The sequence below is a fragment of the Nannospalax galili genome, unplaced genomic scaffold (genome assembly GCF_000622305.1).
Source record: "Nannospalax galili isolate Female #2095 unplaced genomic scaffold, S.galili_v1.0 scaffold768, whole genome shotgun sequence".
Taxonomy (NCBI): Eukaryota; Metazoa; Chordata; class Mammalia; order Rodentia; family Spalacidae; genus Nannospalax; species Nannospalax galili.
Genome location: NW_008360317.1, coordinates 6699059 through 6718039, shown reverse-complemented (window position 1 = coordinate 6718039; position 18981 = coordinate 6699059). Strand labels below are relative to the sequence as shown.

At 41.2% G+C, this 18981-nt stretch overlaps 1 protein-coding gene across 1 annotated transcript in view; it reads left to right on the top strand.

Annotated features, from left to right (window-relative positions):
- The first annotated feature begins 611 nt into the window (after positions 1-611).
- Positions 612-18981, top strand: part of Mtus2 (microtubule associated scaffold protein 2) — a 507691-nt gene continuing 489321 nt past the window's right edge. The window contains exons 1-2 of the mRNA XM_008825049.1: positions 612-2999; positions 11683-11923. Of these exons, the coding sequence (XP_008823271.1) occupies positions 822-2999; positions 11683-11923 (2419 nt within the window). The 5' untranslated portion in view covers positions 612-821. The remainder of the gene's footprint in view (positions 3000-11682; positions 11924-18981) is intronic.

The window sequence follows — 18981 nt, the reverse complement described above, 5'->3', positions numbered from 1 at the left end:
AAAGTGAGTAAAAGATTTGATGCTGTGATGTGGCAGCAGATTACAGAGCACAGGTATTGGGATATGTTGGCAGTTAGTCTAATGACACAGATACCTGCTAAGTGCCTGAAGGACAGGTAGTGTCTGTACAGTACAGACAAGCTGAAGACAGGGAATCGTCTATCTCCACATGACAGACAGGACAGCACAGGATTCCATTACACTATTAAAACCTATACCCAATTAAAACATACAATTTTTTTATTTCTAGAATTTTATGTTTAATATTTTAAGATTATAGTTCACTTCTGATAAAAAACAGAGAGGAAAAGTTCAGGAGAAGGAAGACTATTGTATTACTTTATAACACTACACACAAATCAAGACAACATACACGCATACATTAAAACCCATTTCTGACATCCTTTGATGCTTTGTTTAATCATATTAGGCCAGCAGGAGCCTCTATTTGAAAGGTTTCTGAGAAGTTGTTAAGCAAATACAGTAAGAGTATAGAAGGGTTATGTCTGTGTCATCACCATGCGGGCATCTCTTATTCCTGAGCTCTAATGTGGTTGTGCTTTTATTTCTCTCCAGGTCCTGTGGATTAATGAGCTTGCATTGAGCAGGAATGGAATGTGACAGCTAAGCTGTATTTTGCTGTGCTTCAAAACAATGTTTGATTCTGAAACTCATCAGAAGATGATTAATGCAGTGTCTTGTTGTGACATTGTCAGAGGAGGACAGGAAGTGTGAGGATTGCCTGTTACTGCATCAAAGCTTGAAGGAAGCCCTTTCCATTAAGGACTGCATGGCCAGCAGTCCTCACTCAAGTGGGGACTATGAGCATTCCAGTGGCTCCAAAGAAATCCTGCTTCAGTCAGCTGCAGGACCATCGGAATGGAGCAAAAAATAACAATGAGAGTATTCTAAGTTTGGGAGATACAAATGCTAATCAAATCATGTTGGAGATCAGCTCCTCTCATGATGAGCCCAAGACATGTGATCTGGTTGATGAAATTGGTAATGCAAATTTAAGTGGGCCAGAATACCATAGCCACTTCCAGAAGGAGCCTGTCCAGGGCTTTGGGAGAGGATCTCAGACCAGCAAGAGAGATTTTCAACTTTCTTCAACCGACCACAGGGAACTGAGTGAAGAACACACAGTGGAAAGAGGCCCAGACATTCCACAGACCCCTCTGAGTGTCCAGAGACCAAGTCTGTCCAGTTGGAAGAATGCAGTGGGTCAGGCCATTCCAGAAGTGTTGACTAAAAGGGATGCTGAAATTCCCCAGCATGTTCCCAAGGACAAACTGGCAAAGACCCTTGACAATGAGGAGCTGAAAAGGCATTCTGTGGAAAGAGCAAGCAGTTCTGTGACTGCACCTGGCAGCCTCACTCGGCAGCACCTGCAGCCTGCGTGGCTGGATACCCCTGAATCATGGGGCCCTGTGCATGGGGGTGGAGAAGGAACACAGGGAACATCAGCTGGCCTCTCTCCTGGGGCAGTGTTTACTCCAGTTGATAGTACCTCAGAGGAAAAGAGTGTGCATCCTCCTAAACCATCTACCTCAGAAGCCAAGGGGTCCATCCCATCAGAAACACAGATGGAGGTGGCACATGGCCTGAATGTTTACCATGAGTGCACAGCTCGTGCAGCTCATCCTGAGCCCACTCCCCATTTAGTTTCAGCATCAAAGGAAATCTTCAGTTATCTAGAAGCACATTTAGGTCAGGGAAGGAGGGAGCCCAAGTTGGAGCTCAAATATGTTCAACCCAGGACTGAGCAGGAACTAAAGCCAGCCCAGACAGGGGATCTGGGATGTCACAGGGAAGAAAGTGTGTCACCTGTAGAGAGGAAGGTGCCACATGGGGAAGCACACAAAGAAACCAAGAGTCAACCAGACAGCAGCTGCCAGCACCTTGGGGTGGGAAGACGCAGCAGCCTGGAAGAGATGATGGGAGTCAGCATTGGTGGAGAAGGGTCTCTGCAAGCTGAACCTGAACAAAGCATTGGCCCTTCCGGAGAGGCCAGCAGTCAGCTCACTGGCAAAATGTCACCAAATGCAGGTAGGAGAGTGGAGGAAACAACATCCGGCAACTTTGTGATTGGTGATGGCCATAGAGCTTTTGTTCCCAGTGAACCAATGGATAGGACATCCTCCCGGGTCAGTGGGGAGTTAAGGAGTCAGGATAGTGGGGACACAGGCAGTGCCCAGGCACTGGCCTCAGGTCCTTCTGTGGGAGAGTATGGAACTGAGGTTGCTGAGCTCCTGGACCTTCAAAGTGGTGGCTCAGAAGCCAGACAAAGCAGAGAGACTGTAATACCTGTATCTGAAGATAGGAACCTTTTAGAAAATGAAGCCAAGCCTGAAATCACCCTAGCTGGAGCAGATTCAGTTTTCAGTACCCCTGCCCCCCTCCACCCAGAGACAACTGTGAACTTGATCCACCATCCCACTCTACCAGGTAGTGGTTTTCAGGAGCTCGGTGTGTTCAGTGTGAACACAGGGTCATCCTCGGTGGCCTCACCCTCCACTGAGAGTGGGCGGGTGTTGGATACGTCCCCGAAAGTGCCTGACAAGAACACTAGCCCCAGTGGGATCCCCAAGCCTGTTACACATCCCAAGGACATGCCTTCCGCGCTGGAAGCAATGGAGAAACATGAGGTTGAGAAAACAGAAGAAAGGACGACAGAGACTAAGCCAGTCCTCATGCCAAAACCCAAGCACGTGAGGCCCAAGATCATTACCTATATCCGCAGGAACCCGCAGGCGCTGGGCCAGGGGGATGCCTCACTGGTCCCTGTAGGGCTTCCATATGCCACGCCCACATGCGGCATGCCACTTGCCCAGGAGGAGAAGGCAGCGACCTGCGAACTTCAACCTTCTACCAATTTGTACGAGAAATTCAAGCCAGACTCGCAGAAGCCAAGGGTCTTCCCATCTGGATTGATGGTGTCTGGGATCAAGCCCCCAGGGCACCATTTCAGTCAGATGAGCGAAAAATTTCTGCAAGAGGTAAGGGAATGCAGTTGTAATAATATCTGTATGCTAGTATCTTCATTTTGTGTTTTCAGTGAACTGTGAAACAAAATATCTTCTCTAAGCAAACTGCAGATGCTTATATATACGCTGGTACCCAAGTGCATATGTGTACCTGGAGGAGACTGTCTAGAAAACAGTATAGTTGAGATGAGATGGACCTAACAGCCAAGCAGACTCATTCACATTTTACTGAGTCTAATACATGTGAAATTAGATACAGATGTGTTTAAAACAGCTTCTATGTTTAAATATATGAGCATAAATCTATGAGCCAGGCCAAAGCAAGGAAAAACTAAAATAAGTATAGTTTTCAAATTGAGTATATGAGTTGTCTGATGGAAAGTATTTCATCTTGGAGAAAATCTTGTGTTAAGCCTAGTGTGGTGATATACACCTGTGATCCCCGCACTCAGGAGACTGGGGAAGAAGACTGAGTTCTAGGCCTGCCTGGGCAACTTAGTGTAACCCTGTCTCAACAATTACAACAAAAAAATCTTGTATTGATAGATGTGAAAAACAGCAGCATGAAGCAGTGTGTTGGACGTGGGCTCTTTGGTAAGAACAGTAGTTGTAGCCACCACTTGCTGTGCACTGTGTCCATGTAATGCAGCCTACAGTCTGTCAGTCATCATTAATCCTCACAGTAGTTCTCTGAGGTAAATGTCACAGTTCTTTTCATTGTACAGATGAAGAAATGAACTTGAAAGGTTTAAGTCACAAACAAGGACAGTGCTGACTCTTACTCAGGTGTCTGTCATTTCCGACTATACTAGCCACTTAGTCACCCTTAGAGACCTCCCAGGTAACATGTCTCTCCTGAAACCATCTTTCCCTGGCAGCCAGTATGCCCAGTCAAAAGGAATGGATCAGATCATCCTCTTTCTTACATCCTCCAGGTCCACCTAGAACAGGGATTGGAGCCTGTGGCTTGGCTCAGTGTGGCTGCACTGCTCACCCATCCTCTCCCTTTGCTCTTTGCTGCCTCAGGAATGTTGTACTTCCCATTTCTGGAACCATTCTTCTCCATTAGCCAAATGACTCCCTTCTCGCCTTCTTAATGTCTGTGTTCACGTGTCATCTCACTGGATCCCCATCTCCCACTCTTCTGAGTCTACTCTCCTTGTCTTATTTCTTCCTGGCACTTATCTTCCCTAAACACACATTCTTTGGGGTTTTCCTGAATTAGACTACAGTGTAAACTTCATGAGAGTGGAGGGTTATTTTTTTTTTCGTGTTTTGCTTCCTACCTGCTTTCAAGGCATAGAATGATATTGGCATAAATATATGCTCAAGAGATGTTGAGTAGGGATAGGGGTATAGCTCAGTGGCAGAGTGCTTGTCTAGTATGTGTGAAGCCCTTGACACCATTCCCAGTACCATCCAATGGCAGGAAAAGTTTAATGAGAGCTGAAATATGAATCTACGTATGTCTGGTTCTGAACAAAATACATCAAGATTAGAGCCCAAAGCTAAGTGTGTTGGTGCATGTAAAGAGTGTGTTGATCACAGTAAGAGTCACCAGATGTGGCACAGAGGAAAGAGTGAACCTGTTCTTAGATTAGGATACAGACTAAAGTCATCACTGGTGAGGGCTCAGCAGGCTAGCCATTTGTGTGACCCTGGGACAGACCCTTAGCAACTGAATCACACACTCACTTCCTGAACTTTAATGCTGGGCCTAGAAACAACAATTAGACATATTTGGCTTCCCACCTCTCATGGCTAAAGAAGATGAGAGCAGAGAAGTCAAGATTGGTTGCTCTGTGTAGGCCAGCATGTGTGTAAGTGGGCTTCTCCCACAGTGTCCTCTAGGTAGGCATCTTATGTCCAGAGGACTCTCAGGTCTGGTTGGTGGCATCAGCTGTCTCTAATAGTACATGAGTGCAATTTGGATTTTTTTTTAAAACATCAATCTCTGATTTTGGTCAAGAAGAGTCATTCTAAAATTTGCAAACACTCATCTCTGAGACCATGGCCAGACTCTGATGCTGGCCTATTCTCTGAGGCAAGGACACTCCTTGATAAGTCCCTAGGAGCTGACCCTCCCCAGGACCACAGGTACTGAGCCTCATTAAACAAATAAATGAATTTTCTTCTCAAAACATTACTGCAGAAGTTCTATGGTGCAGAAGTTTCTGGAATCTTCTCTTGAAGGAAATTATTTTGAGATGGAGCAAAACTCCTGTTGCTGTCAGTATCTTCCTCTGCGGCTTTAGTTTTCTTCTGTGTGTTCCTTCTCCATGTTGCTTCTACTCTGCTCAAGAATAATTTCTCTATCATACACGTCTTTCCCCGAAACTATTTTTTCTCCTTCCTCTCCCCAAACCTTAAATAAGTAGGATAGTTTAGACACTGTATGGGTTTAGTGGTTTGGTGATTCAGAGACCCTGATGATATGGTGAAAACTTTCCAGCTTTCCAAATGCCAGCCACTCCAGCAGGCTATTCTGCAGTCACCAGAACTTCTGAGTCTCCTAGTCCTTATCTCCAGGCTGTAGCACACAGAGAGTGTTCCAGGCATGAGCTAATTTCTCTGCTAACATACTTTATTCAAAAGTGAGGAGTAGGCTGGACTTGGCCATTCCTCCTCCATCTACAGTTTGATGGAACCCAGTGAGGGCCCTCCTGTGTGCAGATTCATATCAGGGAGACCCAGAAACCATCCGCTGCTGCCACTACACCTCAAGTTTAGCCCTACTCATCATAGGCAGCTCTAAGTCTATAGGAAAGAGAAAACATTTCTGACCAGTTGCAGCAAAAATGTCTGTCAGTTAAAGAAGCTCTACATTTTGATAGAATGGAAGAAGCTTAAAAATCCAAACTAGCTCATGGCTTTTCCGTCATTGCTGACAGATTCCCTCTTATAGATTCCATAGATGAAAACAGAGATGCCAAGAGACAGGTTCCTTTGAATGAAGGAGTGTTTTCAGTTGGAAAGGACAACACAGGCTTTGGAAGCTTTCATAAGTGACTTCTGAGTTCATTTGTGTTCTAGTCCTGCAGGTGATGAGATGTGCTTCTTGCTTTAGACTGTTCTGTGTTTCTGGCTTTAGAAGGTGAAAAGGCCAGTCCTTTCCACTAGCAGTTTAAGAGCCCTTTTAATTTTGGTAAAAGGAAGCATGTCAGAGGGCATGGATATAGTGTCTCACAGCGTGTACATGTGATGCAGTGTGGAGATGTGTGCAGAGTTCAGCTCATCTGTGGTGAGCACTATGCTAATCTGGACCTGCAGAGAAATAGAACCAAAGGCGATAGGGATGTGTGTGTGTGTGTGTGTGTGTGTGTGTGTGTGTGTGTGTGTGTGTGTGAGAGAGAGAGGCAGAGAGACAGTGACACAGAGACACAGAGACAGAGACTGACAGATGATAGATTGATTCATAGTTAGCCCTTCACATATGGATGATACATTCTTGGATTCAACTAAATGTGGATCAAAGCTATTCAGTAAAAATTGTGTGCATTGGACATACACTGACAGTCTTCTCATTATTATTCCATGAACAATATAGCAGTACATTATAGTAACTATTTATACAGTATTTACATCATATTATATAAAAATGATCAAAGGATGAAGTATATGAGAAGACATATATAGCTTCTGTGCAAATACTATATACCATTTAATGTAAAAGACTGAAACATCTGTAAAATTTGGTATCTGGAATGCATGTCCAAGGGGCAACTCTATTTCAAGGAAATGGCACATGTTAAGTTCAAAATCCCGAGGGAAGGCTAGCACTTGGAGCCCTGGGGAAAGACTTGTTGCTGTGGCTTGAGTCTAGATTCAGTCTTCTTCAGGGGAAAGTCAGTCTATTTTTATTAAGACCTTTGACTGATTGGATGAGGCACAACTACCTTAGTAGGGGTGACCTACTTTACTAAGGCCTACTGATTTAAATGTTAGTCCCATCTAATACTTACCTTCACAGCAACAGCTGGAACAATTTTGACAAACTACCTGGACCTTGTGGGTCACACAAATTGGTGTATTAAATCAGCCATCATAGGCTCCTCCCTGCAGCTAGCCCAGTGGCTTCTCAGTGGTATTCACTTGTTTTCCTTGACATGTGATCTGCAGTGGCACTTATTCTCCAAATTCTAGACAGCAGTTTCATCCTGAGGTGAGCTGTCCTTTAGTTGTTCTTCATGTCAGACTATAGACAAACATGGTGTCGTTTCCAGAGTTCGTCAGTGTCTGTGAAGGCCAGCACAATCCTTGATAAAGGCTAGGGCAGAGTACATATAAACATAGAACTTTCCTCGGGTTTGGTTTTCTCTGTGCTTTATGTTGTCTGAGCCTGTAGTCATCTCTACTGCTTTAATGCTCTGAATCTAGGTTTGCCTCAATTCATCTGACTTAGAGTCATATAACATGGGAAGGAGGGTCATATAACATAGGGTGGAGGGTTGTGTCTTCAGAAAAATAGAGCTGTCCGTAGTTGTCCACTGCCCTGTGACTAACCCTTAATAAACTCATTTACTAACCAAGATGAGCTTGAATGAGTCATTTTGGAGGCTGTCAATATTGTGCCAGTTTGAGAGATGTTAATTTTACATCTCCCCAGGGAGAAAAAATAGTCATGCAAAATGATCCTAGTGAAAACAGGACAGGGCAAAGAAGAGGCACAGTCAAGAAGAAGCTGCTTGCTTGTATACATGAATTTTAGGAATGTGTTTGAAATCATAGATTTTTTTGTTTGCTTACAGAGGTTTTTTTTTTTCCTCTAAGAGCACCCCATTGGAGAAGGAGGCAAACAGTAATATTTGGATTGATCTCTGTGTATTTACAGCAGTACAGCATTACCTGTCAGATGCTGTCATAAAAATGAAAGAAAAATGGGGAGCTTTTGTAGATTTTTGTTTAATTAAAATGTATAAACTAGACATGTAAAGCATACTTTCCACCTTTCAAAACAATTCATGCTTGTATTCGTTTTTTTCTTGTTGCTGTGACAAAATGCTTAACAACAGCATCTTAGGGATGGTGAAGGGAGGAAGCTCATGGTTTCAGAATCTTAGTCCATCAAGCTGGGAATGTTCAGTGAGGATCAGTTTAGTCTATATGGTAATGGGAACCTGTAGCTGTTGCTGACATGGTGTGGACCAGAATGTAGAGAAAACAGATTGGGGTAGGTGTATCATTTAAGGTTCATTTCTAATGACTTGTTTCTGTCATCTAGGTCCCACCTCTTAGAGGCTCTGCAGCTTTCTAAAACAGTGGCACCAGCTTAGAATCAGGCACTCAAAATAGGAAACTGTGAAGGATATTTCAGATGCTCTTACCTAGAAAAAAAAATGCCCAGCAAAATGACAGCTGTTTTAGTTATTTTTCTGTTGCTGTGATAAAATACAATGACCAAAACAACTTATAGAACGAAGAGTATTTGGGGTTTATGGTTCCAGAGGGATAAGAGCCCATCATGGCAGGGAGGCATGACACAAAGCAGCCAGCAAGCTCTTCAAGCACGACCCGGAAGCAGAGAGACAGACTGGATGTGGGGCAAGGCTATGAACTTTCAGAGCTCACCCCCAGTGATGAGCATCCTTGAGCAAGGACACACTTCTGCCTCCCAAAACATGCCACCAACTGGGGTCAGGTATTCAGATACTTGGAGCCTATAGGGGACATTATCATTCAAACCAAGACACAGACATTGAAGTTAGTGAAATCATTAAAGCCACTGTTGAATGAGGACGTGGGCTCTGGACTCTGAAAACTATCTATTTTTAAAGAACTGAGTAACTAATATCAGTGTACTGCAATCCTAAAATCCTTATGTAGGTTGAAAATGATGAACTTCCTCACGAGAACAATAGTACCCAAAGTTTAGAAGCTAAAATTTAAAAGATGAAGGGCATATAAAAGTCAGAGATTGAAAGCAAGACAATAGATAAGAATAAAAATTTTATTGGAGTGCAGATATTGAATATTCTTTCAAGAGGGTATAATTTGTAATAGCCTGACATACATTCTGTCTACTATAAGTCATGCATATTTTACAGTGTGATTAATGATAAAACTTTAAATGCCTAATCTTTCATTTCACTAATGTCAGTTTTAAGGAGAACTTTGTATTTCAACATTAAAAGAGGATCAATTAGGACTTACATCTTCAACAGCTTGTATCAAAGCTTTTATAGCCCTTATTAAAGAATATTGTGAAATGTTTGTCATTCCTGAATAAAGAGAAGCTTGATATATAAAAAATTATGATTCAAAGCAGAATTAATAAATAGATGTATCTATTCAGACATTGCCCCAGGATGATTTTTTAAATTATAACTTAAATATACTGTGTCTTTCTATTTGTTTGTTTGTTTCTTTAATATATAGAAACAATGAGCTGGAGGTGTGGGTCAGGGTAAAGTGCTTTCATAACATGTGTGAGGCTTTGGGTTCCATCCCCAGCAGCACAAAAAACCCAAATCATGTGCACAAACATTTTGAGAGCAGGACTGAGCTATCTCACCAGTCTCAGAACAGGGTTTATTAATGTTATAAACACAGTACAGACCTGAAAAAAATTTTTATTACTGTCTCTATTTTTCCAAATAAAAATTTCTCCTTTATGGAGAAGAAACAACCTGAAAGGGGGATAGTAGGGAACAGATGTTACCTGAGGGAGGTGGAAAAAGTGGGAGTAATCTGCAGGGAGGAGAGGAGGGAAGGACATGCAAGGGACCATAGTGTGAGGGAGTGAGGGAAGTCAGGAAAGGAAAGATGGTGGGAGTTGGGAGGTATTAGGGGGAGGGTGGGGATGGTGGGGGCACTGTGACTAGGAAAGGAGGGAGGCCAGATGGGAGAAAAAAGCATAGAGATGAGTGAATCTCGGGGGACTAGGAAACCTAGAGGGAAAAATGATGCCCTAGAAACCCTATGAGAAATGCACATAGTGTGTCTGAGCATTAATGCATGTGTATACTTAGGAGCTGCTTGGCAGGGTACACAGTGTGAGATAGAAGAGACCTCCCTTAGAATGACAAGTGTGTCATACAGCACTCATCAAAGAAGTTCTTTTTGCAGCAGATGGAGGCTGCCCCAGAGTTGAACATCTGGTCAGGCACAGAGAACATATACCTGGGAGATGCCCAGTACTAGGTGACACTTCTGTAGTCAAATCTCTACAACCAAGGCTCATGGAACATAGCGGAATAAGGGATAGAGAGAGGGCTAGTGCACCCCTCAACTCTCACCACTGAGACTTCCATGTACATCAGTGTGATACACACAGAAGGCCACAACTGGCCAAGTTTGGGAGAATAAGAGACTGTAGAATGTAGGATGGGACTCTATGTGGAACCTCACCCACCCATGGCTCAGGGACCATTATGTAAGAGGAGGTGGAAAGATCGTAAGAGCCAGGGCTGGTTCATGAACACAGGGAGGCGGAGGCTTCCAGGTCACTGGAGGTTTGCTCATGTGAGCCTGTGGCAGTGGTGGCATCAAACAAACGAGGGATCCATGTCAGCTCAATTAAACAATGGCCGAAGGGGGAGTTGAGAAATAGGTGGCAGGCCAGCACTAGATTGAGAACTATTTGAGACGGATTGCTTCTGGGTGAGGGAGAGTATGACTTACATATGACCACTGGATGGGCTGACTAGACTCCAGTGGACACATTTACACCGAAGGACATTTGCGTACAAACACCTCAATGAATAGGACTCAGCATGTATGGCGGAGTGCATAGGGTTTGGTGGGCGGATAGGGGAGGCATAGATAGGGGAAGCGTCTGGATTTCAGTGGGAAATGTATGGAATTTTAAAAGTTCAATAAAAAATTCTCCTTTATTATCAATGATTTTAAAATTTTCTGTCAAATGTAAACTGACAGTTTATTTACTTATTGTAAAATTAGACTGCCATAAAAGTGATACCTTTTCTAAAGAGGTATAATGAAGCTTTTGATAGTTTTATAAACATTGGTAAATTCTTTGTTTAATTGGTATTATTTATTTAATAATTAATAACCAAATTTCAATGAGTTTATAGCAATGAAATTTTTAAAAATTTTTAATTTTTTTAGAAGAAGCATTTTATTACAGCTTTCACATACTTGACAACAATTTCCAGAGCAAAGATACATCTCTTTCAAAAGTGGCTATAAAATTTTTAGGTTCACAGTTGAATTAATACAGTTATACAATATTGAATTCAGTATAAACCCTGTAAGACATAAAATTGAATGTTTCTAACCTTTAAAAAAGACCTCCATTTCATTTTAAAATATACTGTTTCTTAAGAAAGACTCATTGTTTTTGCTAATAACACAAGTGTTGGCACATGCGTCTCTAATCTGTGTGTATCTGATTATTACTAGTCATGGTCAGTTGCACTTCGATCCTTGGCATCTGTGTATGGATATAAAGTCATCGGGTAGATTTCAATGGTAATGAAATTTTAAAAATTACAAAGTGAGTTCTTTTTTTCCTCCCCATGAAATATAAGATAAAGAGTATTAGAACTGCAAGAGACTTAAGGGGTTGCCCATTTGTGCTGTCATCTTAGAGGACACAGAGCCCAGAGACGATATGAGGTTTGTGAATAAGCAGCTAATGGTATGAGAGTGTTCATCATTTGAGCATAGGCACCTGACCCTGCTTACACTCATGCTATGATGGTGTTCTAATGGAGTTTCTGATCTCTTATTGTAGGTCACAGACCATCCCGGGAAAGAAGAATTTTGTTCTCCCCCCTACACTCATTATGAAGTCCCTCCAACTTTCTATCGATCAGCCATGCTCCTTAAGCCCCAGTTGGGACTCGGAGCAATGTCCCGACTACCATCTGCTAAGAGCAGGATTCTGATTGCGAGTCAGAGGTCTTCAGCGAGTGCCATTCATCCACCTGGACCAATAACTACAGCTGCCAGTTTCTATGGGTCTGATCCTACAGGTAACCAGTTCAACAGTTGCTTCCTTGTCCTGCTATTTATTTATTTATTTATTTATTTATTTATTTATTTATTTATTTATTTATTTATGTATTTTTAACTTTTTTTTTTTTTGGTATTTTTGAGACAAGGTCTCCCTGTAGCCCCAACTGGCCTGGAATTCATTATGTAGACCAGGCTAACCTCAAACCCACAGAGATCTGTCTCCAAATGTCCTTTGGTGTGGGTCCATCCACTGGAGCTGGGTTAACCTACCAAGAGTCCCATGCTTGAAAGAGGCTGTCTCTGCCCCTCCCAGCAGCCATCTTTGTTGAGATTACCTTAGTTGGGGTTGGAGTTTCTTACCCACTTTCTTCTTTGCTGATTTTTTTTTTTTTTGGTTTGAGTTTCATGGGACTTGTGCGTGCTGTCACCATTGCTGAAAGTTCATATGAAGAACTGACCAGCTGTCTGGAAAACTCTGTTTCCTTGTGGTCGTGCACCTTCGGCTCTTACAATCTTTCCACCGCCTCTTTCCCAATGACCCCTGAGCCTTGGGAAGAGGAAGTTTGATATAGGTATCTCATTAAGGGACAAGTGCTCTGCAGCCCCATGTTTTCGGCACACTGGCCAGTTGTGGGTTCCTACGTTAATCATCTCCTGTTGCATACAGAAACTTCTCTAGGAAATGGACCTTCTAATTAAGGATTGATTAGTTATTCCCATAATATTTGTGCCCCTACTGCACCAATGGGCATAACTCATTGGCTGCACCTTCATTTCCCTGTCAGCTTTACAGTGATGGTCCTTATTACCACCCTCTAACTTCTTTCAGGTTTTTTCCTTCTCTAAAATATATATAGACTCAAAAGACTTTGTCTGCCAAGAATTCAGAAGACTGTCTGCCAAGGGCCAGAGAGTAAATATTTTACAGTTGATGTATCATAACATCTCTGTTGTAATGTCAGTTTTTGAGTTAAGATCACTTGTGTCTTCTCTATTGAAAGCTATCATTCTAGCCTGACAGCAGCCCCCAGCCATGTGGGTGTGAATGGACGCATAAATAGCCATAAACAGCTTAGTATATTGTTAATTGTTATCTTGATACAATTTAGAATCATCTGGGAAGAGAGTCTCAGTGAGGAATTTTCTAAATCAGTTAGGTCTGTGGGTATGCATGGAGGATTGTCTTGATTATATTTATTGATTATTGATGTGGGAAGACCCTGCCCACTGTGCACAGCACCATCCCCTGGGCTTGGGGTCCTGGATTGTATAGGAGTGGAGGAAGTGAGCAAGCACCAGAGGTATGCATGCATTTGTTTCTCTCTGCTCTCGACTGAGGATGTGAAGTGACCAGATGTCTCAAGCTTCTGATAGTGTGACTTCCCCACAGTGATGAACTGTGTGGCACCGTGAGCTAAAATAGTCTTTCTCTCCTGAGCTGGTTTTTGTCAGTATATTTTACCATAGAAACAGAAACAAAACTAAGGCAGGCATAAGCTGGCCACATCATCTTTTCCTGTTTTGTGGTCTTGAACATCCCATGTCTGCTGCTGGTGGTCTGCTGCCCCATGCAGTACTCAGCTCCTAGCTGTAGTGGATGACCTCAGGGCCTCCCTGGGAGTCCAGGCGCTGCTTTACTTTCTCTCCTCCTTTCCTTTGTTCCCATGATTTCTTTCATGATTTATGTATTATTTTATTATATAAATAACATATACCATTATAAAAATTTCATATGTAGATAAATATGACAAAGACTAGTATCATAAAATTATGAATATAAACAGTTAATAAGGATAAGGTATGCTTATGTTTTATGGACTATTGTATGATATATTTTACATTATATATGTCTATTAATTAACATATATACATTTATTGTTAATATATTTCCTATTATTTAACTTTGGAAATATATACAATATTTTGAATATAGATAGAAGTGAAGAATGTGACAGAAATAAACATGATAAGATTTTGGATTAAAAAAAGATTTTTCAATATAGACAAATAAGATGAAACTAATAGTATTTATGTGTTTTTAACACTCAATCAGTACTAATACTGTAGATATTTTCTTCTCATGTATTAGTGGTAGCACTCACTGGGCAGGGTGTGGCACACCTGTAATTCCAGAATCTAGAGGAAGAGACAGGAGGATTGACTCAATTTTGAGGTTATCTTGGTCTACATACAGAGTTCTAGGACAGCTAGGGCCACATATGAAGCTTGTCTCAAATGAAATAAAACTATAAAATAAAATAATAATAATAATGTTTAATGGCGAGATTATATAGTATAAATGATCTTCTTTCTCCACTAATATACTATAGACATTTTCTGTGTCATCTAAATATTTCAGAAATATTTTAATGAGGTATTAAACTTTTTGTTCATGTGTACATTTATTCAACAAAATTAGAATACTCATTCTCTCCCAGAAGTGTGGCTGAAGGGGTATATTATGAGCAAAATGGAAAGCTGCTGCCTTAACTCAGCTTATAATCTAGTGGATGGGACCATCAAGAGAAAGACGTGCAAAGATAAATGCATCATTATAAGCTGCAATGTTATGAAAGAATGGAAGAAGTGTTTTGAAAAGTTGCAGCCAGAAGATCATCTAGGTGGACCTCAGGAACAGCCTCCTGGGTGCTGTGAGGAAGAGAGCCAGAATTTATTAGATTGTTTTCCAGTGCCTTCCTGTTGGATTTTGTTTATTTCATACTACTTGAAATAATACAAAATTTACATTTTTGTGTATAATAACCTTCATATTATTTTCTTAGGATAAATTTTAAGTTAATTATTGTGTAAAAGTATATTTGAACATTTAACTTTTAAAAAAACTTTACTGAGAATTTCTTACATGCATATAAGGTGTTTTGATCAAATCCACACCCATTCCCTCCCCTCCAACACCTCCCATATCTCCCCATCACTTTTTTTCTGACAACTTTGTGTATCCTTCCTTCCTTCCTTCCTTCCTCCCTCCCTCCCTCCCTCCCTTCCTTTCTTTCCCTTTTAATGGGCTTTTTGATACTCTAACATTCCCTCCTCTGAAGAGGTAATCCTTAAATCTTTTAGGAATTAGATAAGAGCTCCCAAATACTTTGAAAGTTTTGGCCTTAGGAACAGAGTATGTTGCTAAGAGGCCAAAGGACATTTTGACTTTTAGCCAAGAAACTGGCTAGGTTTCTTTGGAGTCTTTTTTACCCTAACTGCCTAGCCAATTCCTACCTCCTATTCTTATCACACCATTCTCTGAAGTGGTTACTCAAATTGCCAATAAGGAATCAGGACTCAGACCACTCTGGCTTCTTCCATGCTGAACGGGGACACAGGGTGAGGCAATTGGAGTACCCCTTCAGTGGGTCTATCTAAAAGACCCCCAAATTGCATAACTCTTATCTCTAAGGGGAAAAAGAAAGTCCTTGACTGGTGAATAGGGGATGAGAAGTAAAGGCAAGAGTAGTTAGCATTATAAGTTCTAGACAGGGAACCAGAAAAAAGTCAGAACAGGGCAAATTTCAAATGTTCATATCAGAGTCCATTGGGATTTCTTGACAAGAGCTTCCAAAAGCATCCCTCTATTGGGTTCCTCCTTATTATTATATTTTTTTTGTCTGCCAAGGCCAGGATTTGTTTTCAAGCACTTTGATAGCTATTGGAATGGCTAGAATCAGTGTCAGTTCCCTCTCAAAGGCTTCTATATAGAGGGAGAAAACAAATTTAGCCATTATTTTAGAACAATAGTAGGTTATTTCCCTTAGCTACAGGTGGACACTATAGTATTGCAGACCAAGATTTGAAGTCTTATATCTGAGCAGCACATTCTGCTTAGAAACAAAATCATCAGTGAGAAATAATTGTCTAAATAACATTTTATATGGACTTAAGCTTAGTGTCTGGGAAGTATAATCCCTTGAACTCTTAAATATACTGATCACTTTAATATTTGGTTATACTTTCCTTTTGGGTGTTTAAGACCATACAGTCAACCCAAATAAACCAATTTATTTTTACTCTTCAAGTTGTTGGAGGATCTGTTCTCAGGGGTCACATGGGCTTCAGAGGAGCCCCTGTCTCCTTTCTTTTACCAGTTCCATCTTTGTGAAGATAAGTCAAAGGTCCTGTTCGACTGTGGCTGGCTTCACTTGGCAGTATGGAGGAAATGTGTCCTCTGAGTGGATCCTCCTCTTTGTAGACTGGACACTAGTTCAAGTTCATCTTGTGGGGTCTCCATGGCCTCCCTGAACAGAAGAACAGGTGACTCACCACAGTTACAGGACATTTTGAGTTCTTGAAAATGTGTAGTAATTGTTTTTTCCCTCATGTTTCTTAAGCATGCTATTTCCTTGGCACTATTGAGCCTTATTGCCTTTTTTTCAACCAGGTCCCATATGTAGCCTGGACTGAGCTAGAGCTCACTGTTCATACCAGGCTGGGCTCAAACTTAGAGCAGTCATCCTGCCTTTGCCTCCTAAGTGCTGAGATTATAGTCATGAGCCGCCATGCCTAGTGAGCATTGCAATTGTTATTGTTGGAGATGAACTTTTTCATACGTTTGCCTTGGAATTATTTTGTAGATTTTCATGTATTCAGACAGTTACTGATGGCCTTAATTTGTTTTGATAACATCTGTTTTTTAAAAATAATTTAATTTTTTAAAATTCATTTTTTAAATCGAGCTTTTGCAACTTCATATAACAGTTCTTAAATTCAGACCCCCTCCTCCATTCATGTCCCCTTCATCCCCCCACCAAACCTCATGTAGTTCACCATACATGCTAAGTCCTATTCATTTGGGCATTTGTACCCAAGTGTCCTTGAGAGCAAATGGTCCACTGGAGTCCAGTCAGTCCATCTAGTGATCCTATGTAAGTCATACTCTCCCTCACCCGGCAGCAATCAGTCTCAAATAGTTCTCAGTGTAATGCTGGCCTGCCACCAATTTCTCTCCTTTTCTCTGGGCCCCTGCTCTGGCTTCTGTGCTCCTCTCTACCATTGCCACAAGTTTACATGTGCAGCCCTCCAGTGGCCTGGAAGCTTCTGCTTCCCTGTGTTCATGCACCAGCCCTGGCTCCTACAATCTTTCCACCCCCTCTTCTGCAATGGTCCCTGAGCCATGGGTGAATGAGGTTCCACATAGGAGTCCTATCTTACACTCTACAGTTTCTTATTCTTTTTTAAAAAATAAAATAAAATATTTTATTTATTTTTAACAGAATACAGGGTGGTGGTTTATTTACATAAGTGTGGGCCCCCCACATTTACAGCTGTGTTGTAAAGTCCACACTCAAATACAGATCCTGTGACCTCCCGACAGTTGCACAAAATTGTGAGAGGTGCTTCTTGGTGTTCTCAGTTTATATATTCTTTGCCCCAGTCTCTTATTCTTTAAAACTTAGCCAGTTGTGGCCTTCTGTGTGCATTGCACTCTGTTGTATAAGGAAGCTTTACTGGTGAGTGTTGAGGGCTGCATTAGTTTTCTCTCCACCCCTGTAGATGTGTCACCCAGTACTGAGCATCTCTCAGATGTATGTTCTCTGTGTCTGACCAGATGTGCAATTCTGCAGTAGCATTTGATAGTGAAAGACACTCCACCCCACACATCTTGAACTTCTTCACCAAGAGTCTTAACCATTCTTAACCCTAGAAGTTTTATGTGAATTTTAGAACTATCTTGTCACATTATACTAAGACATACATGCATACCTGTGTGCCCTTCATGCATAAGCATATTTCCGTGTGCACACACACACAATATGCCAAAATTTAAAAAATTATTATATCTTAATTATTTATACATATGTATGTGTATGTGCACACATGCTGTGGTGCATGGACGGAGGTCAGAGGACAGGTTTTGTGAGTTGGTTCTCTCCTACCATGTGGGTCCCAGGGATCAAACTCAGATTGTCAGGCCTGGAAGCAGGTGCCTTTACCCACTGAATTATCTATCTCGCCAGCCAAGATGTTTTCATTTTTATTTTTTTAATTATTTATTTAATAAAAACATAATTATTAGAAGAAGCATTTCATCACAACAGCATTGACATATTCAATAACAATTTCCAGAGCTAAGATGCATCTCTTTCAGAAGTGGATGTAAATTTTTAGGTTTACAGTTGAATTAATACAGTTGTACAATATTGAACTCAATATAAATCCTATTAGACATAAAATTGAATGAGATTTTAACCTTTAAAAAAGTTCTCCATTTCGTTATTAAAATATACTGCTTCATACAGAAAAACTTATTTTAATGCAACTAACACTTAGATGTTTGCACATGCATCTCTAATCTCTACATAACTGATTATTATTAGTTACACTTGATTACATTCTGAGATCCTTGGCACCTGAGCATGGATATAAAGTCATCAGGTAGATTTCAATGGTAATGTTTTTCACATCTACTAATTAACATGAAGCAAATTTTTATACTTCTTCCTCAAATATAACTAATTTTTTAAATTTATTGATTTTTTTGTGTGTATTTCATGCAGAACATCCCAATCTTATACATCTATATACCTACACCCCAAGTGACACCTTCTCATGGTCTCCTGCCCCCTGCTGGAGCCCATATAACATCTATCCACTGTGTTGTCAGTGCCCCCAGCCGTTCCTGAGTACTTGTCCATCCACTGAGTCTAGTCAACCTATCTATAGTTCCTTGTTTTAGGAAGATCAGGTCTTCCTCATCTAGCAGGAAGCTGTTGCCACTATTCCTTTAGATAAGATTGGTGTCTGCTGTTAATTTCGCTAGTTCTATGCTGGGTTACTGACTTGAATTCTCTTGGGCCACCTGGGCCAATGACTCATAGGAAGATATCTCCTGTCTGGCATGGTTTCTTATTATGTAGCCTTTAGCTATACACATGGACTCTTAAAGAAATATATTGATCCATTTAATCTTTGGTTATGCTTTCCTTTTGGGTGTTTAAGACCATGCAGTAGGCCCAGATAAACCAATTTATTTTTACTCTTAAGGTAGATTGAGATTCTGTTCCTCAATGGTCACATGAGCTTAGGAGGAGCCCCTGGCTTCTTTCCTTTACCAGTTCTGTCTGTG